The 15,434-nt window shown below is 43.5% G+C and overlaps 1 protein-coding gene across 1 annotated transcript in view; it reads left to right on the top strand.

Moving 5' to 3' along the window:
- tmtopsb (teleost multiple tissue opsin b) overlaps positions 1 to 12,731 on the top strand; it is a 33,181-nt gene extending 20,450 nt beyond the window's left edge. The window contains exon 4 of the mRNA XM_070553259.1: positions 12,314 to 12,731. Within this exon, the coding sequence (XP_070409360.1) occupies positions 12,314 to 12,586 (273 nt within the window). The 3' untranslated portion in view covers positions 12,587 to 12,731. The remainder of the gene's footprint in view (positions 1 to 12,313) is intronic.
- Positions 12,732 to 15,434: the final 2,703 nt, after the last annotated feature.

Raw genomic sequence — 15,434 nt, 5'->3', positions numbered from 1 at the left:
AGGAGACACTTTAGGTCAATTTCATGGTGTGTGATAAATGCCATGTTGTTACCGTACAAGCAGAAAAGGTGTATATATATATATATATATATATATATATATATATATATATATATATGTGTGTGTGTGTGTGTGTGTGTGTGTGTGTCTAAAGTTTCTCCTGGGGGGACTAGAGCAGTGCTTATCAAACTTGGACCTTCAAAATAAAAGCCATCATACTCCCATGAGCACAAATTCTGCAGATAAGTCACTTAAAAATAATCTTCTAGTATTTTTGTTCTGATGGATATTTTTGACTTCTGTTACCACTGAGACTAAATATGTCAAACGTAATTACTTTAAAAATTGATTAGATCCCTGCACATCAATCAGGACATGTGTACGCGCACGCACACACGCACGCACGCACGCACGCACACGCACACACACACACGCACACACGCACACACACACACACACACACACACACACACACACACACACACACACAGATCTCAAAACCAACTCTTAAAATGACAGATTTAGATCTGGAGCTCCCAAACCTTTCACATTTGATCCTACAAAATAAAATCCGTTAACCCATTTATTGCCAAATGAAGAACAAAAGCATTGCTAATAATTGTAATTCTGGGCATCTAAGACTCTCAGTTGATTTAAATAAATGGGTTTTTCAGGAACCTCTTCAGAAGTTCATCACACACCGATGAGGTTTATATATCATATAGAAGCGTACCTAATGTCGGGCTTGACTTGATACCCAACTCCATCCACCGGTGCTTCAGTCGTGGATCTTAACCACAGCTTCAGTTCAGGTTTTTCTTCAAAAGATGAGATTCCCAAACCAGGAAGATCAACTGATATCCCAAATTTCAGCACAATTCCTGGTGGTATGATAGCAAAGCCATCAAAACAGTCCTCCTGTCTGAGGCCAACTCCTCACTCCACCACAGCTGAGTCTCATCAAGCTGATCAAGGACCACCCAAAGCGCCTCTCAGGTGATGTGTTCAATACCTCAGGACATCCCAGCTTCACCGTGTTGCTCCACAAAACCAGCCCAACATTTTAAAATCTGATGAAATGTTATCATTCATCACAGTTTCATTTCATTTATTTTCATAAATATCACCAAGTTCTCTCCAAATCCTTGTCCTTCCTTGCATAAATCACCAAAAAAATTTATTTTTGCTGATCAAATTCAGGGATTTCTGCTGCTGTTTTCATGCACAGCCCTCTAGAGCATCCCGTTGATGCTCTGTTTTCTTGTAACTTTGCCCTCCATATGCTCTCAGCTGTTTGGTGATGCCATTTTATTCCTCCCACCAAAACTCAAGCTAAATCGTCTTGAGTTGAGGTGTGTGGGCTGCAGGACTTAAAAGCAGCCGGAGATGAGCGAAACGACGGCATTTGCTTTAAAGCTGAAGAATCAAAGTTTTTATTCTGGCTGTTTTTTGTGCAGCAAACTCACAGAGCAGCTTCTCATGTACTCCACCAAGCCAGCAGCAGAATAAATCCACTAATGACCTTTACTTCATCACCTTTGTGTCTAAAAACTTTCATTTAGTCTCGTTAAAAGGCTCAGTGGATGTCTACTAAACTAAAATAACATTTCTCAAGGAAAATGCTTGTAGTTCAGGAAGGACGCCTTATCAATTATTGTTAGAAGGTGGGGTTGCTATGGTGACCATCGTGCTCCACTCTCTGCAGCTTAAAGAGCAAGTCACCCCCAAATCAACATTTGTTTTTCTGATAAACTAAATAAATGCATGTCTAATCGTGCTGCAGACACGTGTCGTCAATAGTTTTGCACTTTAGTGCATTTTAGTTAAAATTTTAAATTTTCTGCCTAAAACTGACAGTATTGTGCCGTTGTCAGGTAAAAACTCTGCACTGCTGTTCTGTGGTATCCTGTCATGTATCGGTCCAAGATCGTTTGTTTATATTGTGTTTTTTGTGTATATAAGAGACTTTTAACACGGACATATTTGTCTCTCTTTCTCCCATCGCTTCATGCGCTCCCCACCTCTAAACCCACGTTTCCTGTCATTTCCGTCCACAAATAAAACGCTTGCTGTGCATCTTTTCACTCCTCCAGTCACGGGAGGATGAAACGTTCATATTTTTAGAGTTTTTTCGCGAGGTATTCTTCAAGCTTCTCCGTGTCTGCCACTAGTTATCCTCGGCTCTCTTTGCAATGGCGGCGCTGTAAACAACAGCGGTGTCCTGACCAATCACAAGCTTGCATAATCCGTTTCGTTCAACGGATGTTTAAAAAAGTGGGCTCGACTTCGTACGTACTTGCGTGCCTGCCGGATCCCTTCGCAAGGACGGATAATGGTGTTGCGTGTGCTCCGCACTGACGCAGACGGAGAAGCATAAATCAGGCTTTAGAGGTACCCTAGAACATTAGCTGGTACCATATGATGTCACAATGTCTTAGTGAGCCTGTGTGTGTCTGTATTTGTTAGTGACTCCGCCCTCTCGGTCTGCTGGGCAACAGCATTTGTTGCATTTTTCAAACAGGAAGTGGGAGTTGAGTAAGAGTCTGGTAGGGGGTGACTTGCTCTTTAAAGATTCGCTTCAGTTTGGGTTCTCTATACACCTTAGGAGTTAAAATGTCAAAATTGTCACCCGCCCATCCATTAAAGGTCTTCCTGGGGGGTCTCCCCCCAGTGGGATGTGCCTGGAAAACCTCCAGAGAGGAGCCTTTTCAGATGCTGGGGCCACCTCTTGACTCCTTTCACTGAGGAGGTGCAGAGACTCTGATGGATGAGGTCCAATTCCGCCATCCTACAGAAGAAGCTCAGTTTGGCTGCTCCACGTCTCGCTGTTTTGGTCATGATCCACATCTTATAGGTAGGTGAGGGTTGGGACGTAGAAGGACCAGTACGTTTAGGGCCTTCCCTTTTGACTCAGCTCCTTCTGCACCACAACAGAGCAGAGCAGCACCGGATGAAGCCCGGATCTGTCATCCGTCCATTCTTCAGTCTACCTTCTAGTCAAAATCACGGCCTCAGACTTAGAGGACTTTTATTTTAAGCGATGAAATAAAAAAAGGACCTCGTAGTCTTTTTATTTTTGTTCAGCAACAGATTGGGTCCAATTAATCAACCCTCAGGCCAGCTATTCGAGTTTTTTCTGTGATTAACACCCAGCAGAGGATCGAGCGCTCACCGCTATTTCTGTCTTTACACCTTCAGACAGAAGACACATGAACCGACACCCGCTGACTTCAAGGCTGCACGTCCTCCGAGGACACGGGGGGGGGGGGGGGGGGGGGGGGGGAGTAAAACAAAGGAATCTTACTCCCAGCAGAAAGCAGCTGGAGGTTCTCTCTGAATGCAACATTTTAGTAAACCTCAAACTCTCATTAGAGGATTTCTTTACTGGCTGAAAACAAGTTAAAACATTTAAATTAAACTTTTACTGAAGTAAATTCTTCTGAAAAGGTTGAAATTAACATTTTAGTTACAGGCGAGAAAGAGAAAAGAAAGGAGAGGATGATGCTAATGATTTAGGTTAGCATGTGATGATGACCTTTCCACTCCCTCCTTTCATGTTCCCCCGTCTCTTTTCATCTGACTCATCCTCAGTCTGTCTCTCAGGGTTTCAGGTTGTCGCTTTCAAGCTAGCGAGACGTTTGACTCGGCTTGATGGCCGACTTGTCGTGTCAGCAGGGTAAACTCTTCCCATTTGACGAGGCTGCCGGCGAGCGGGAAGCTGCACTGTGTGGCGCTTTCAGTCTTCAGTTCCTCCCAGCCCATGATCATAGCAGCACTGAGTTGAGGCGAGTTGAAGACTTCAAGCGCTGCACAGATTCACGACCTCAGCTGACGTCCGACAAACGACTCCTTGACGCCGCTGCTCTGAACCGGATTTCTCTCTCTTCCAAGATTTCTGATAATTCTCCTTTTTGAAGAAATTTAAGGAATTGAAGGAGAATAGATTCACACTTTTTAGGGAAATTGTTCAAGAATTCCTCCTAATTGTCAAAAGGTGCAATAATGTGAGATTTTTTTAGTTTGAATGAAAACTGCAGGTCCATAGCTGAATAGCTTTTGGAGTCAAACCACATAAAGACGATTTCATAATCTTGACTAAATCACATCTGAATTTTAACATGTCTAAAAATTTCAAAACACATCTGGTAACCGATAATAAAAATATCAGTTTATTAAATAAAAATTCTTATTAAAACAAACAAAATAACTGACTTTGTTAAATGTTGTTATGTTAAAATGTACATTACTCTTGACATTTAAGCAACTAGGTTTAGTGGAACCAGTTGACGTAGCTCATTTTTACAGTGATGATTCTATTGTTTTCTTTAGAAATGCTGTTTTATTTTCTATGAATAAATTTGTCTCCTGAGTCTTTTATAGAATTTATTTTTATTAAACCGACTGTAAACATGGAGGTCACATTTATCAGTGACAGAGTTTCTGTTTGTTTTCAGAGAGAAAGCAAAGATAAACGGCTGCGTTGTGTTGAATTGGGTTTGGTAATTAAAAAAAAAAGGTATATTTAGAAAAAAGCGTGTTTGTTATTAACAAAGGAGACTTGCTTTAGTTTTTCTGTTCTTAATTGTTTTTAACCGTTCTTATGTTAGTTTTTAAGTCGCTGAAGTCTGACAGAAAACTCAAATCAAAAGAGGTTAAAACAGCAGCTTAAAATTAAAGTTAGTGAAATTCATTAATTTCATTAACAATTCTTATAATACATTTTTAAAATGCACACTGCACATTTCGCTCAAATATCCACCAAACTGACGCCCCTCGGGCCTGTTTTCGTTCCTGAGGTGTATTTTGACTGAACCTCCTGCAGCGTCAGAAGCAAACCAAGAGCCCATAATCACATCTCCTCCTCGATGCTTCATGCTGGGAATCACACGTGAACACACCATCTGTTCAACCCCTGATGTCCAAACAGCCTCTCCTTTTTAGTCTCTCGCGGCAGTGGCCTGATTCTCGGTTTCCTCTGAGCAGCTGACGCTGCGACGGGACTGATGGCTCTAATCTGTGCTGCTGTTAATGAACTGCTAGAAGCATCTTCTCAACAACAGCTGGAGCTCTTGAGGCTGCCGTCTTTCTGGCTGACTCTTAATCAACATCTTGAAGGATGAATCAACTCTCCAAAATGAACTTTCAGCAGAGAACAAGCTTGTTGGAAGGCTTAAAATGTAGATGAACAGATGTGTGCTCACCTGTGAGATCAGGATCTATGAGGTGTGAAAGCAGCACTGCTGTCACTGACAGCTCCTATGCTAAATTAAAACGACATATATGTGAAATGAAATTAAGAGCACTGAAAGGGAAAATCTTTTTGCACTGACTGCAAATACATTTCTGAGCAAAGCAAAAGAAATTGTTATCAGCATGCATGATCTGAGCTTTGGTTTCTGGTGGTTGTTGAAGAAAGTCGGCTCTGTAAAATCATGATAGTGCAAGTCTTCATAAAGCAAGGGAGCACATTTATTTGTGCACACTTTCAAACTTTACTTGATGCACCTGGAAGTTTTCAAAAAGTAAAAAAGGTAAAAAAAAAATTTAATTTATTAAATCTAGCCAAAAATAAAAGAACTTAGTAAAATAAAATGTATTCCAATATGTGTTTAAAACATCTAAAAATTTAATTAAATTAAATTAAATTAAAGCAAAAAAGGTTAAAAAATTAATAACCTACATATGCCTCTCTCTGGGCTGCCTGCACCTTACCGTGGTGGAGGGGTTTGAGTGTCCCAATGATCTTAGGAGCTAAGTTGTCTGAGGCTTTATGCCTCTGGTAGGGTCACCCATGGCAAACAGGTCCTAGGTGAGGGATCAGACAAAGAGCAGCCCGAAGACCTCTTATGATGAATTATATAAAAGGAAATCGTGTTCCCTCGCCCGGACGTGGGTCACCGGGTCCCCCTCTGGAGCCAGGCCTGGAGGTGGGGCACGCTGGCGAGCGCCTGGTGGCCGGGCTTTCACCCATGGAGCCCGGCCGGGCACAGCCTGAAGAGGAAACAAGGGGCCCCCTTCCCACAGGCTCACCACTCGTGGGAGGGGCAAAAGGGGTCGGGTGCAGTGTGTGACGGGTGGTAGTCGAGGGCGGGGACCTTGGCGGTCTGATCTTCGGCTACAGAAGCTGGCTCTTGGCACATGGAATGTCATCTCTCTGGTGGGGAAGGAGCCTGAGTTGGTGTGTGAGGTTGAGAGGTTCCGACTAGATATAGCCAGACTCACTTAAACGCATGGCTCTGGCTCTGGAACCAGTTTCCTTGAGAGGGATTGGACTTTCTACCACTCTGGAGTTGCTCCCACAGTTGCCCCCCATCTTGGTGTCTGTACGTTGGGGTTTACCCCAGTGAATGAGAGGGTAGCCTCCCTCCGCCTACATGTGGGGGGACGGGTTCTGACTGTGGTCTGTGCTTATGCACCAAACTACAGTTCAGACTACCCACCCTTTTTGGAGACCTTGGAGGGGGTGCTAGAGAGTGCTCCTTCCAGTGACTCCCTCGTTCTGCTGGGGGACTTTAACGCTCACGTGGGCAACGGCAGTGAGACCTGGAGAGGTGTGGTTGGAAGGAACGGTCCTCCTGATATGAATTCGAGTGGTGTTTTGTTATTGGACTTCTGTGCCAGTCATGGATTGTCCATAATGAACACCATGTTCAGACATAAAGGTGTCTATGTGTGCTCTGGGCACCAGGATACCTTAGGCCGCAGCTCGATGATCGACTTTGTTCTTGTTTCATCTGACCTGCGGCCGCATGTCTTGGACACTCGGGTGAAGAGAGGGCCGGAGCTGTCAACTGACCACTACCTGGTGGTCAGTTGGCTCATTTGGTGGGGGAGGATGCCGGTCAGACCAGGCTGGCCCAAACGTATCGCGAGGGTCTGCTGGGAATGTCTGGCAGAGTCTCCTGTCAGAAGGAGCTTCAATTCTCACCTCCGACATAACTTCCAAAATGTCCCGGGGGAGGCGGGGGACATTGAGTCTGAATGGACCCTGTTCCATGCCTCCGTTGTTGAGACGGCCGACTGGAGCTGTGGTCGCAGGATTGTCGGTGCCTGTCGTGATGGCAACCCCCGGACCCGCTGGTGGACACCGGCAGTTAGGGATGCTGTCAAGCTGAAGAAAGAGTCCTATCAGGTCTTTTTGGCCTGTGGGACTCCAGAGGCAGCTGACGGGTACCAGTGGTCCAAGCGGAACGCGGCTCGGGTGGTCGCCAAGGCAAAAACCTGGGCATGGGAGGAGTTCGTTGAGACCATGGAGAAGATTCTGGTCCACCATCCGGCCCCTCAGGCGGGGAAAGCAGTGCGCTACCAACACTATCTATAGTGGGGACGGTGTGCTGCTGACCTCTACTCAGGATGTTGTGGATCGGTGGGCAGAATACTTCGAAAACCTCCTCAATCCCACCGACATGTCTTCCAGTGAGGAAGCAGAGTCTGGGGACTTTAGGTTGGCCTCTCAAATCTCTGGTGCTGAGGTCACTGAGGTGGTTAAAAAGCTCCTCTGTGGCAAGGCTCCAGGGGTGGAAGAGATCCGCCCGGAGTTCCTTAAGGCTCTGGATGTTGTGGGGCTGTGTTGGCTGACGCAGCTCTGCAATATCACGTGGACATCGGGGGCAGTCCCACTGGACTGGCAGACCGGGGTGGTGGTCCCCTTATTTAAAAAGGGGGACCGCAGGGTGTGTTCCAACTACAGGGGGATCACACTCCTGAGCCTTCCTGGTAAGGTCTATTCAGGGGTTCTGGAGAGGAGGGTCCATTGGATTGTTGGACCTCAGATTCAGGAGGAGCAATGTGGTATTCGTCCTGGCCGTGGAACACTGGACCAGCTCTTTACCCTTAGGGGGATCCTGGAGGGTGCGTGGGAATTTGCCCAACCAGTCTACATGTGTTTTGTGGATTTGGAGAAGGCGTTTGACTCCGGGTACTCCGGGAGCATGGGGTACCAGGCCCTCTGATACGAGCTGTTAGGTCCCTGTATGACCAGTGTCAGAGCTTGGTCCGCATTGCCGGCAGTAAGTCGGGCTCGTTCCCAGTGAGAGTTGGACTCCGCCAAGGATACCCTTTGTCACCGATTCTGTTCATAACCTTTATGGACAGGATTTCTAGGTGCAGCCAAGGTGTGGAGGGCATCCATTTTGGTGGCCTGAGGATCAGGTCTCTGCTTTTTGCAGATGATGTGGTCCTGTTGGCTTCATCAGAACGTGATCTTCAGCTTTCGTGATCTTCAGCTTTCGCTGGAGCGGTTCGCAGTTGAGTGTGAAGCAGCTGGGATGAGAATCAGCTCCTCTAAATCTGAGACCATGGTCTTGATTCAGAAAAGGGTTGAATGCCATCTCCGGGTCAGGGATGAGGTCCTGCCCCAAGTGGAGGAGTTTAAGTATCTCGGGGTCTTGTTCACGAGTGAGGGAAAACTGGAGCGTGAGATCGATAGGTGGATTGGTGCTGCATCTGCAGTGATGCGGGCGTTGTACCGGTCTGTCGTCGTGAAGAGAGAGCTGAGTCAGAAGGTGAAGCTCTCGATTTACCGGTTGATCTACGTTCCTACTCTCACCTATGGTCATGAGCTTTGGGTAGTGATCAAAGAACGAGTTCACGGATACAAGCGATCGAAATTAGTTTTCTCTTCAGGATGGCTGGGCTCTCCCTTAGAGATAGGCTGAGAAGCTCTGTCATCCGGGAGGGGCTCGGAGTAGACCCACTGCTCCTCCTCATCGAGAGGAGCCAGTTGAGGTGGTTGGGGCATCTGGTCAGGATGCCTCCTGGACGCCTCCCTGGTGAGGTTTTCTGGGCACGTCCAACCGGGAGGAGACCTAAAGGTGGACCCAGGACATGGTGGAGGGACTATGCCTCTCACCTGGCCAGGGAACGCCTTGGGATTTCCCCCGAGGAGCTGGCCCAAGTGGCTGGGGAGAGGGAAGTCTGGGCCTCTCGCCTTAGGCTACTGCCCCCGCGACCCGACTCTGGATAAGCGGATGAAAATGGATGGCTGGATCTAAATATGTAAAAGTTGAAACAATAAAAACAAAACTTTCAAAGAATGAAAAAAAGCATCTTAACTTAAATCCATACTGGCAAAAGAAATTAAGTAATAATTCATGTTTGTTATCAGAAATTTGAGAATAAATTAGTAGTAATTTCTGTATTTTTAATCCAGCAACAGTCCTCACAGGTCCTGCTACTGTTATTTTTGTGGGTCATAAGCTGAAAAGTCTGGGAACAACTAGCTGAAATAAATCAAACCCATTTTAGTTTTAGCGATGTTAAATCAGCCTCACCCTCACCTGGCTGGCTCATTAATGACTTGATTTTTCTCTAGTTTGGATGATTAATTATCGGATTTCTCTCTGAGTGAACACGGTCGCTCCTGAAGTGTTTAGTGATCTCTGATACGATAATCTGCGACTTTAACGCAACATTGTTGTCAACAAACCATCTTTTGGGAGAAAGTTTACATAATTTTCAGTCACCATTTCAATAATCTGTCATCGAGGAAGCTTTAAGGGAGCTGCATATATTTAATAAAGTAAAAACTCCATCCAAGGACCATTCCTTCATATTAACCTGTATCTGCAGGTGGTTCAGTTTTAATCCCATAATGTGCTTGTAATCCCTCATTGGTCCTCCCATGACCGCTCCTGTAATTCTCCGTTTGAAACCAGCTCCTCATTCTTCAGACGTATACTTTTCCACCCTTCTCCTTTAGCTCCACACATTTTGGATTCGACACTTCAGAAGCCGTAACACCAAGAGCTAATTATGAGAACTGCTGTCTTTCCTCGGGGAATCAGAAATTAATTGGCTTATGCATTAAAAATTTCGAGTTAAGAAGCGCCACAATCTGTTCTCATTTGTTATATAAATAAGTGGATGTGTTTATTGGGAACATGCTGGAGGAAAGCAGGCTCTGTAATGGGGTAATTAGTGGCATGTTTGCTGCTGTTTGCCTGTTGGAGCTGCAGCACCGTGGGGAAATGTAGTAGACTTTAAGTATACGTGTGGAACAGGAGAGTATACTAAGTACACTACGTTTATCCAGGGGATGCCGGCTGGACTACAAAAGTAGAACAAAGAAGAAGATGCTGAAAATATGGAACAAAGTAAAAAAAAAAATGTTTATTTTACCGATGCTATGTATCTGTCTTTGTCTTTTGTTTTGCTCCAACATGTTTTTTCCCTCTCAAACTTATTTCTAACATCTATTTTTTTTAGAAACGTCACCCATTGTTCTTGGATTCTGAAGCCCTTTAATTATTTCCATAGTCGCACGCCTCAAAGAGCTGCATATATTTTTATTTGTCAGCTTCGTGACTCTGTTTGTGTAAAATTAGTATTTTTTCCAGCAAAAGATGGGTTTTTATAAAAGCGAATCCCACATTTATGAGCTTTAGAAACACGTGTCAGACTCACATTTTTACATGAGCTGAAAACTTTTTTCCTCACGAAGGCGCTAACAATGTAATCGTTGGTGCATTTCAACAAGCATCTCTCAAAGTATTACAAAATCAGTCTTTAATTTCTCTTTTTCTTATTGTATTTTATATATTTTTGACGTGGTTTCATGTGTTTCATAAAATAAAATAAGTCAAATTTATTTTAGAAGGAAAGCATCAGCAAATGAGGAAAATTGGTGTTTTAGAAACATGAATGTAATCTCAGTTACATTCATGTAAACAGGAGTGTGCTGGAGCCTCTAAGTCATACAAAGTAAATAGCATTTAAATACAAGTTACTACAATGAAGACAAGCCAGTACGATGTGCATATAAATGTGTTTACTGTTTACTACTGGTTAGTATTAGTAGCTCCAACACATAATCGCCTATTAATGTGTACTTATCAGTTTGCATGATTTTGTAAGTAAGGTTAGAATTTACAGTGTCTGTAAAGTACTGAAACCGTCACGTGCCACTTCCACACTAGCACCCGCTCCACCTGCCCGCCCCAGCCTGGCCGCGTTCATTCCACACTGCCTTAGGAATGCGGACGTGATTGAGCACACGGGCGGTCTGTGGTCTGTGATGTCATGAGCGCCTCTACGAGCTTGTGCTGCGTCAGTCACTGCCTCCGCTCCGGTCGGTTTTTTCCCTCTCTCTCTCTCTCCTCTTCCTCAGGATCCACTCCCTCTTTCTATTCACTCCCTCTCTTTCTTTACATTTTTTAATCACAAATGTCTATTTTTTGCTCATTTTAAATATATTTTAATCATTTTCTAAATTCTTTTTTCTATTTTACATGTTTTGTTTTTGTGAAGCGCCCCGTGATTTTTATCTTGAGAGGCGCTATAGAAAAGATCTTTTCTTCTCTCTCTCTCTCTTAATTCATGCACTTAAATGTTAATGTCCTGATTTTACTGAAACACTTGTTCTGTAATAGTTCCTTTACTATTGTGATCAAAAACATTTAATCTCAACTCTGAGGCTGCTCAGTAAATAGTATTCAGATAAACAATACACATAGCAACTTCTGATCAGACTTACCCCCAAATTCCACTACCTCCGCTCCGCTCGGACACGAACGCCGGAGCAAAATCGGTCCCGTTGTAGTCAATCAGAGCAATTCCACTACTGCGGCCGTGCTCTGGCAGTGCGGCGCTGTGCGCCGCCCTCTGTTCCGGCGTCCGGCAAAAATAGAATCGATCCTATTTTCGCCGGACGCCGGAGCACCTCCGCAGTAAATGGACAGAAATCACAACCGCCCAACAGGAAAAGGAGCAAGCACAACTTCCGTTTTTCACAATAAATCGATAAACAAAAGGCGTTTTTTGTTTCATATGCACAGGTTTAACAACTTTTAACAACTATCAATGGCGGCTGAAGTTTAAATGCACAAAAGTAAGCCATAAATACAGTTTCTACTATCAAAGTAGTCACACTTTGTTGATCCAAACACTGCTGATCTCTCAACACAAATGATGGGCAGATTAAACAGTTCATGCCGATGCTTCTCCCACACAACGGGTGTTTGGATCTAACTTCCGTGTTTATTGCTCGGACTGTATCGCAAGATCTCGAAAATCCCGCGCATGCTTGTTTGTCCACCTCAGGTCTCCGCACCGGAGCGGAGCCGTTGTAGAGCGGGTACCAAGAAAAATTAAGTTCGGAAGCGAGCGGCTGCGGAAGGCGGGGGTGGACCGGAGCGGAGGTAGTGGAATTTGGGGGGTTAAAATAACGTATTGATGTAAACCACACCCACTTCCGGGTTAGGCCACGCCCACTACGAGTACAGATACAGATACAGATAATTTAGATGGTTGAACAGATACAGATAGTGGTGTACTCGCTCATCCCTAACAGCTCCTCCTGTTTTTCTTTGTTTAGTTCTACAGATGTTTCCGGGCATTTTTCTGCTGCTCCGCCCCCCAACGAGGCTCCAGCTTAAAGACGTTTTCACGAGTGACTAAAACGTTCCGCACCGTTCACCAGGGAAAGGAAATCCACGCGACTGTCCCCGCTCCGTACACACCTGGGGCCACGCCCAACTCCATCCACGGGTCCTCACAGGGAGCCAATGACGTGGCTCTGTCTTCTGAAACTCCTGCTGTAGTTGACCTTAAACCTAAGGTGATTCTGGTGGCGCTCTACAGGGAATAAGCTCCAGGAGCCGACCATTTACGGACAGGAGAAAACTTCAACAGCAGAAAAGTACCGCGATTTTTGATTCCTGCAAGATGGCTGCTCTACAGAATAATAATAGATCAAAGGTTTCAGAGACCTTTTCCACAAAACAAAGTGAAGATATGAATATTAGGGCTAAACATTGTGGTTTGTGTTGACGTTACAAACTCAAATGTGATTCACAAGAGCACAAAGGTCACTCAAAGTTCACAAAGATTCAGACGTTTTGCAAAAAGTGAAAAAAATTCCCAGCGGGAGATCCACACTGAACAACCTCAGTGTCAAATCGAGACCCACGCAAAGGAGAGCAAAACGTAAGAGAGAATGTTTCGTGACTAAATTATTGCTAGTGGTAGAGAAGAGGATGTGTTGGGATGTCCTTTCCTTTATTCTGACTTTACAGTGCGTTTATGTTTATGGGGTTTATTAATGAATATGGTGTGTGGAGCTGAGAATTAAAATGTCTATCAGGTCAATTTTAGCAACGAGTATGGAAATCAGCACAAATGCACTTTAATTGTTCTAAACAAAAACAAAACCCAATTAATTATCTGGTTGTAATTCGAATACCAACATGCTTCGTTCTGCATTGATACGCGTTGCTACGATCGGATCAGGAGGAGGAACACTTTGGAGAAGCTCCATCTACTTTAGCATCAAATTCATTATTTCTTTTTATATTACTTTCCGGTTATGTTGAAGGATTTTTCCTTTTCTAATATCATTTCGGTTGAGCGGGGTTTAGAGTTACTTCCTAACCTAATTCCCACTCACAATGTTCAGGGATTTGATTCAGAGTATTAAAATTTGTCGAGCAATTTCATGCAGTTTAGATCTAAGAAGGATTTTTGTGTCGTTATTTACATTTTCCGCTGATAAGGGCTCTTTCAGAGCTGGGGTGGTTATAAACGTCGTTAAAGGGACATTTCTCAGTTTTAAATGAGACAAATAAACATTTTCCACTGTTTCTGAAGCTGCCGTTTCTTTTTTTCTGGATTTAAATCATGTTTTGCGTTGTTTCCCTTAATGTATTTTCCATTAATAAAATAAAATAATTTCACAAACTGATTGAGATGTCCATCGTTTTAATCAGTTAGTGTAAAATCATCTTCCTTGTGAAGGAGGGCTCAAATTATTGTTTTTCTCTATAAACACAGTAAATTATTAACATGAGCAATAATAAAAAGCAGCTTATGGATTTTGTAGTACAGATACTTTTATGAAACAAAATATTTGGTTCTGACAATTATAAAAACACTGAAACCCTTTTTTGCTTTTAACGCTATTATACACAAAGAAAAAAGGTGTGAATATTGCTCATTTATTTATTTTTTAGCTTTTTTTACTCACTAATGAAAAAAAATGTCAATAATGTGATATTATGTAGATAAATAATGTTTACCTCTGACTCAGAAAGGCAGTACACAATCCAGGTCTTTTACCATTTAAACATTTATTGGTAACGCTTCCTATTACAGTCCCCTAATTACTAAGTACTTACATGGTAATTACATAGTAAGTTAAAGTGTATTATTCTTTCTGAGTTCTTAAACAGTTATTACCATGTAACTCATGTTCAATTTTTGTTTTTATTTTTATTAATCATTTCCAGTAAATACTGCTTTACACTATAATTACACTTTATTACAATTATACACTTTAATTACACAATAATACACTTGAACTTACTATGCAGTTACCATGTAAGTACTTAGTAATTAGGGGACTGTAAAAGGAAGCGTTACCCATTTATTTCCTAACATTAAAAATATGATTACATGAGGTAAGTTTGATTAGCGAAGGTAATGTTATTTAAATCTGAAATAAAATATGATGGATACAAGGGAAATAGATGAACAATCACAGTTTTAAGTCACTTTATGAAAAAAGCAGCAAATAAATGTTTCATTTCATCATTTTAAGAAACCCTGAGCTCACCACTTTCATCATTATTGATGTTTCCAGACCAAGGCTGCTTCGTGCATCTGTGTATTAGTTTGTACACGGTTCTGTGTAGGATGCAATTATGAACACTATGTAGTCCCTGAGCAGTGGCCTTGTCACCATACTGACACGTTACATTACCAGAGCGGTCCCAGACGTCCTCGGCTAACTCGTCCTACGGTATAATAAACAGCTTTTCAAATCTGAAGGAATGTCAAGACGGAGATTTTCTTCCATACATCTGATTAAAACACGTGTTTAACGGCGATGAGAGCTGCACATTTAAAAGTGTATTTAAAACAGTTTCTGTGTAAAAATTAAAAAAGAACCTGCTGTAGTTTCCTGAGCAGCCTGTTTGGAGAAGCAGATGAATCCATCTTCCAAAATCTATCTCTTCAGTGTATCTAGGGGTTAGTACTTTGTTAATATTCTTGACAAAATAATAAAGGTGTCAGGTTGGATGGGCTGAGCTGCAGCGTAGCGGAGGTGATTGTAGTGTGGCTGTGTGACCCAGACGCGGAGTGACTGGCGTTTGGTTACAACAGGAACGCAGTTTGCTTTAGGAACGGCGAAACAGCACTCGCATGGAGTCGAGGCTGAGTCGGGGTTCCTTTTAGGTAGGGAGCTGTCGTGATGGAGTGCAGACAGCGTGGAAAGTTCTCTTTCCTGGATTGATTTAGGAATAGTTCGGTTGGGCTGGTTTGGCGTCTGTCATGAGACGATGACTGAATGACAGCTCAGCGGTGACAGTTCCTTAAATAGCTTCCGCGTGTCACGTCACCGAGTAGCGTCGGTGGCGGGAATGCTGGGAAATGGAGTGCTGCGCCAACCCGGCCCGCAGAGGAGGTCAGGGGGAGGAAGAGTTTGCGACAGGACCCCC

The sequence above is a fragment of the Nothobranchius furzeri genome, chromosome 7 (genome assembly GCF_043380555.1).
Source record: "Nothobranchius furzeri strain GRZ-AD chromosome 7, NfurGRZ-RIMD1, whole genome shotgun sequence".
NCBI classification, from domain to species: Eukaryota; Metazoa; Chordata; class Actinopteri; order Cyprinodontiformes; family Nothobranchiidae; genus Nothobranchius; species Nothobranchius furzeri.
This window is presented reverse-complemented; position numbering and strand designations above follow the sequence as displayed.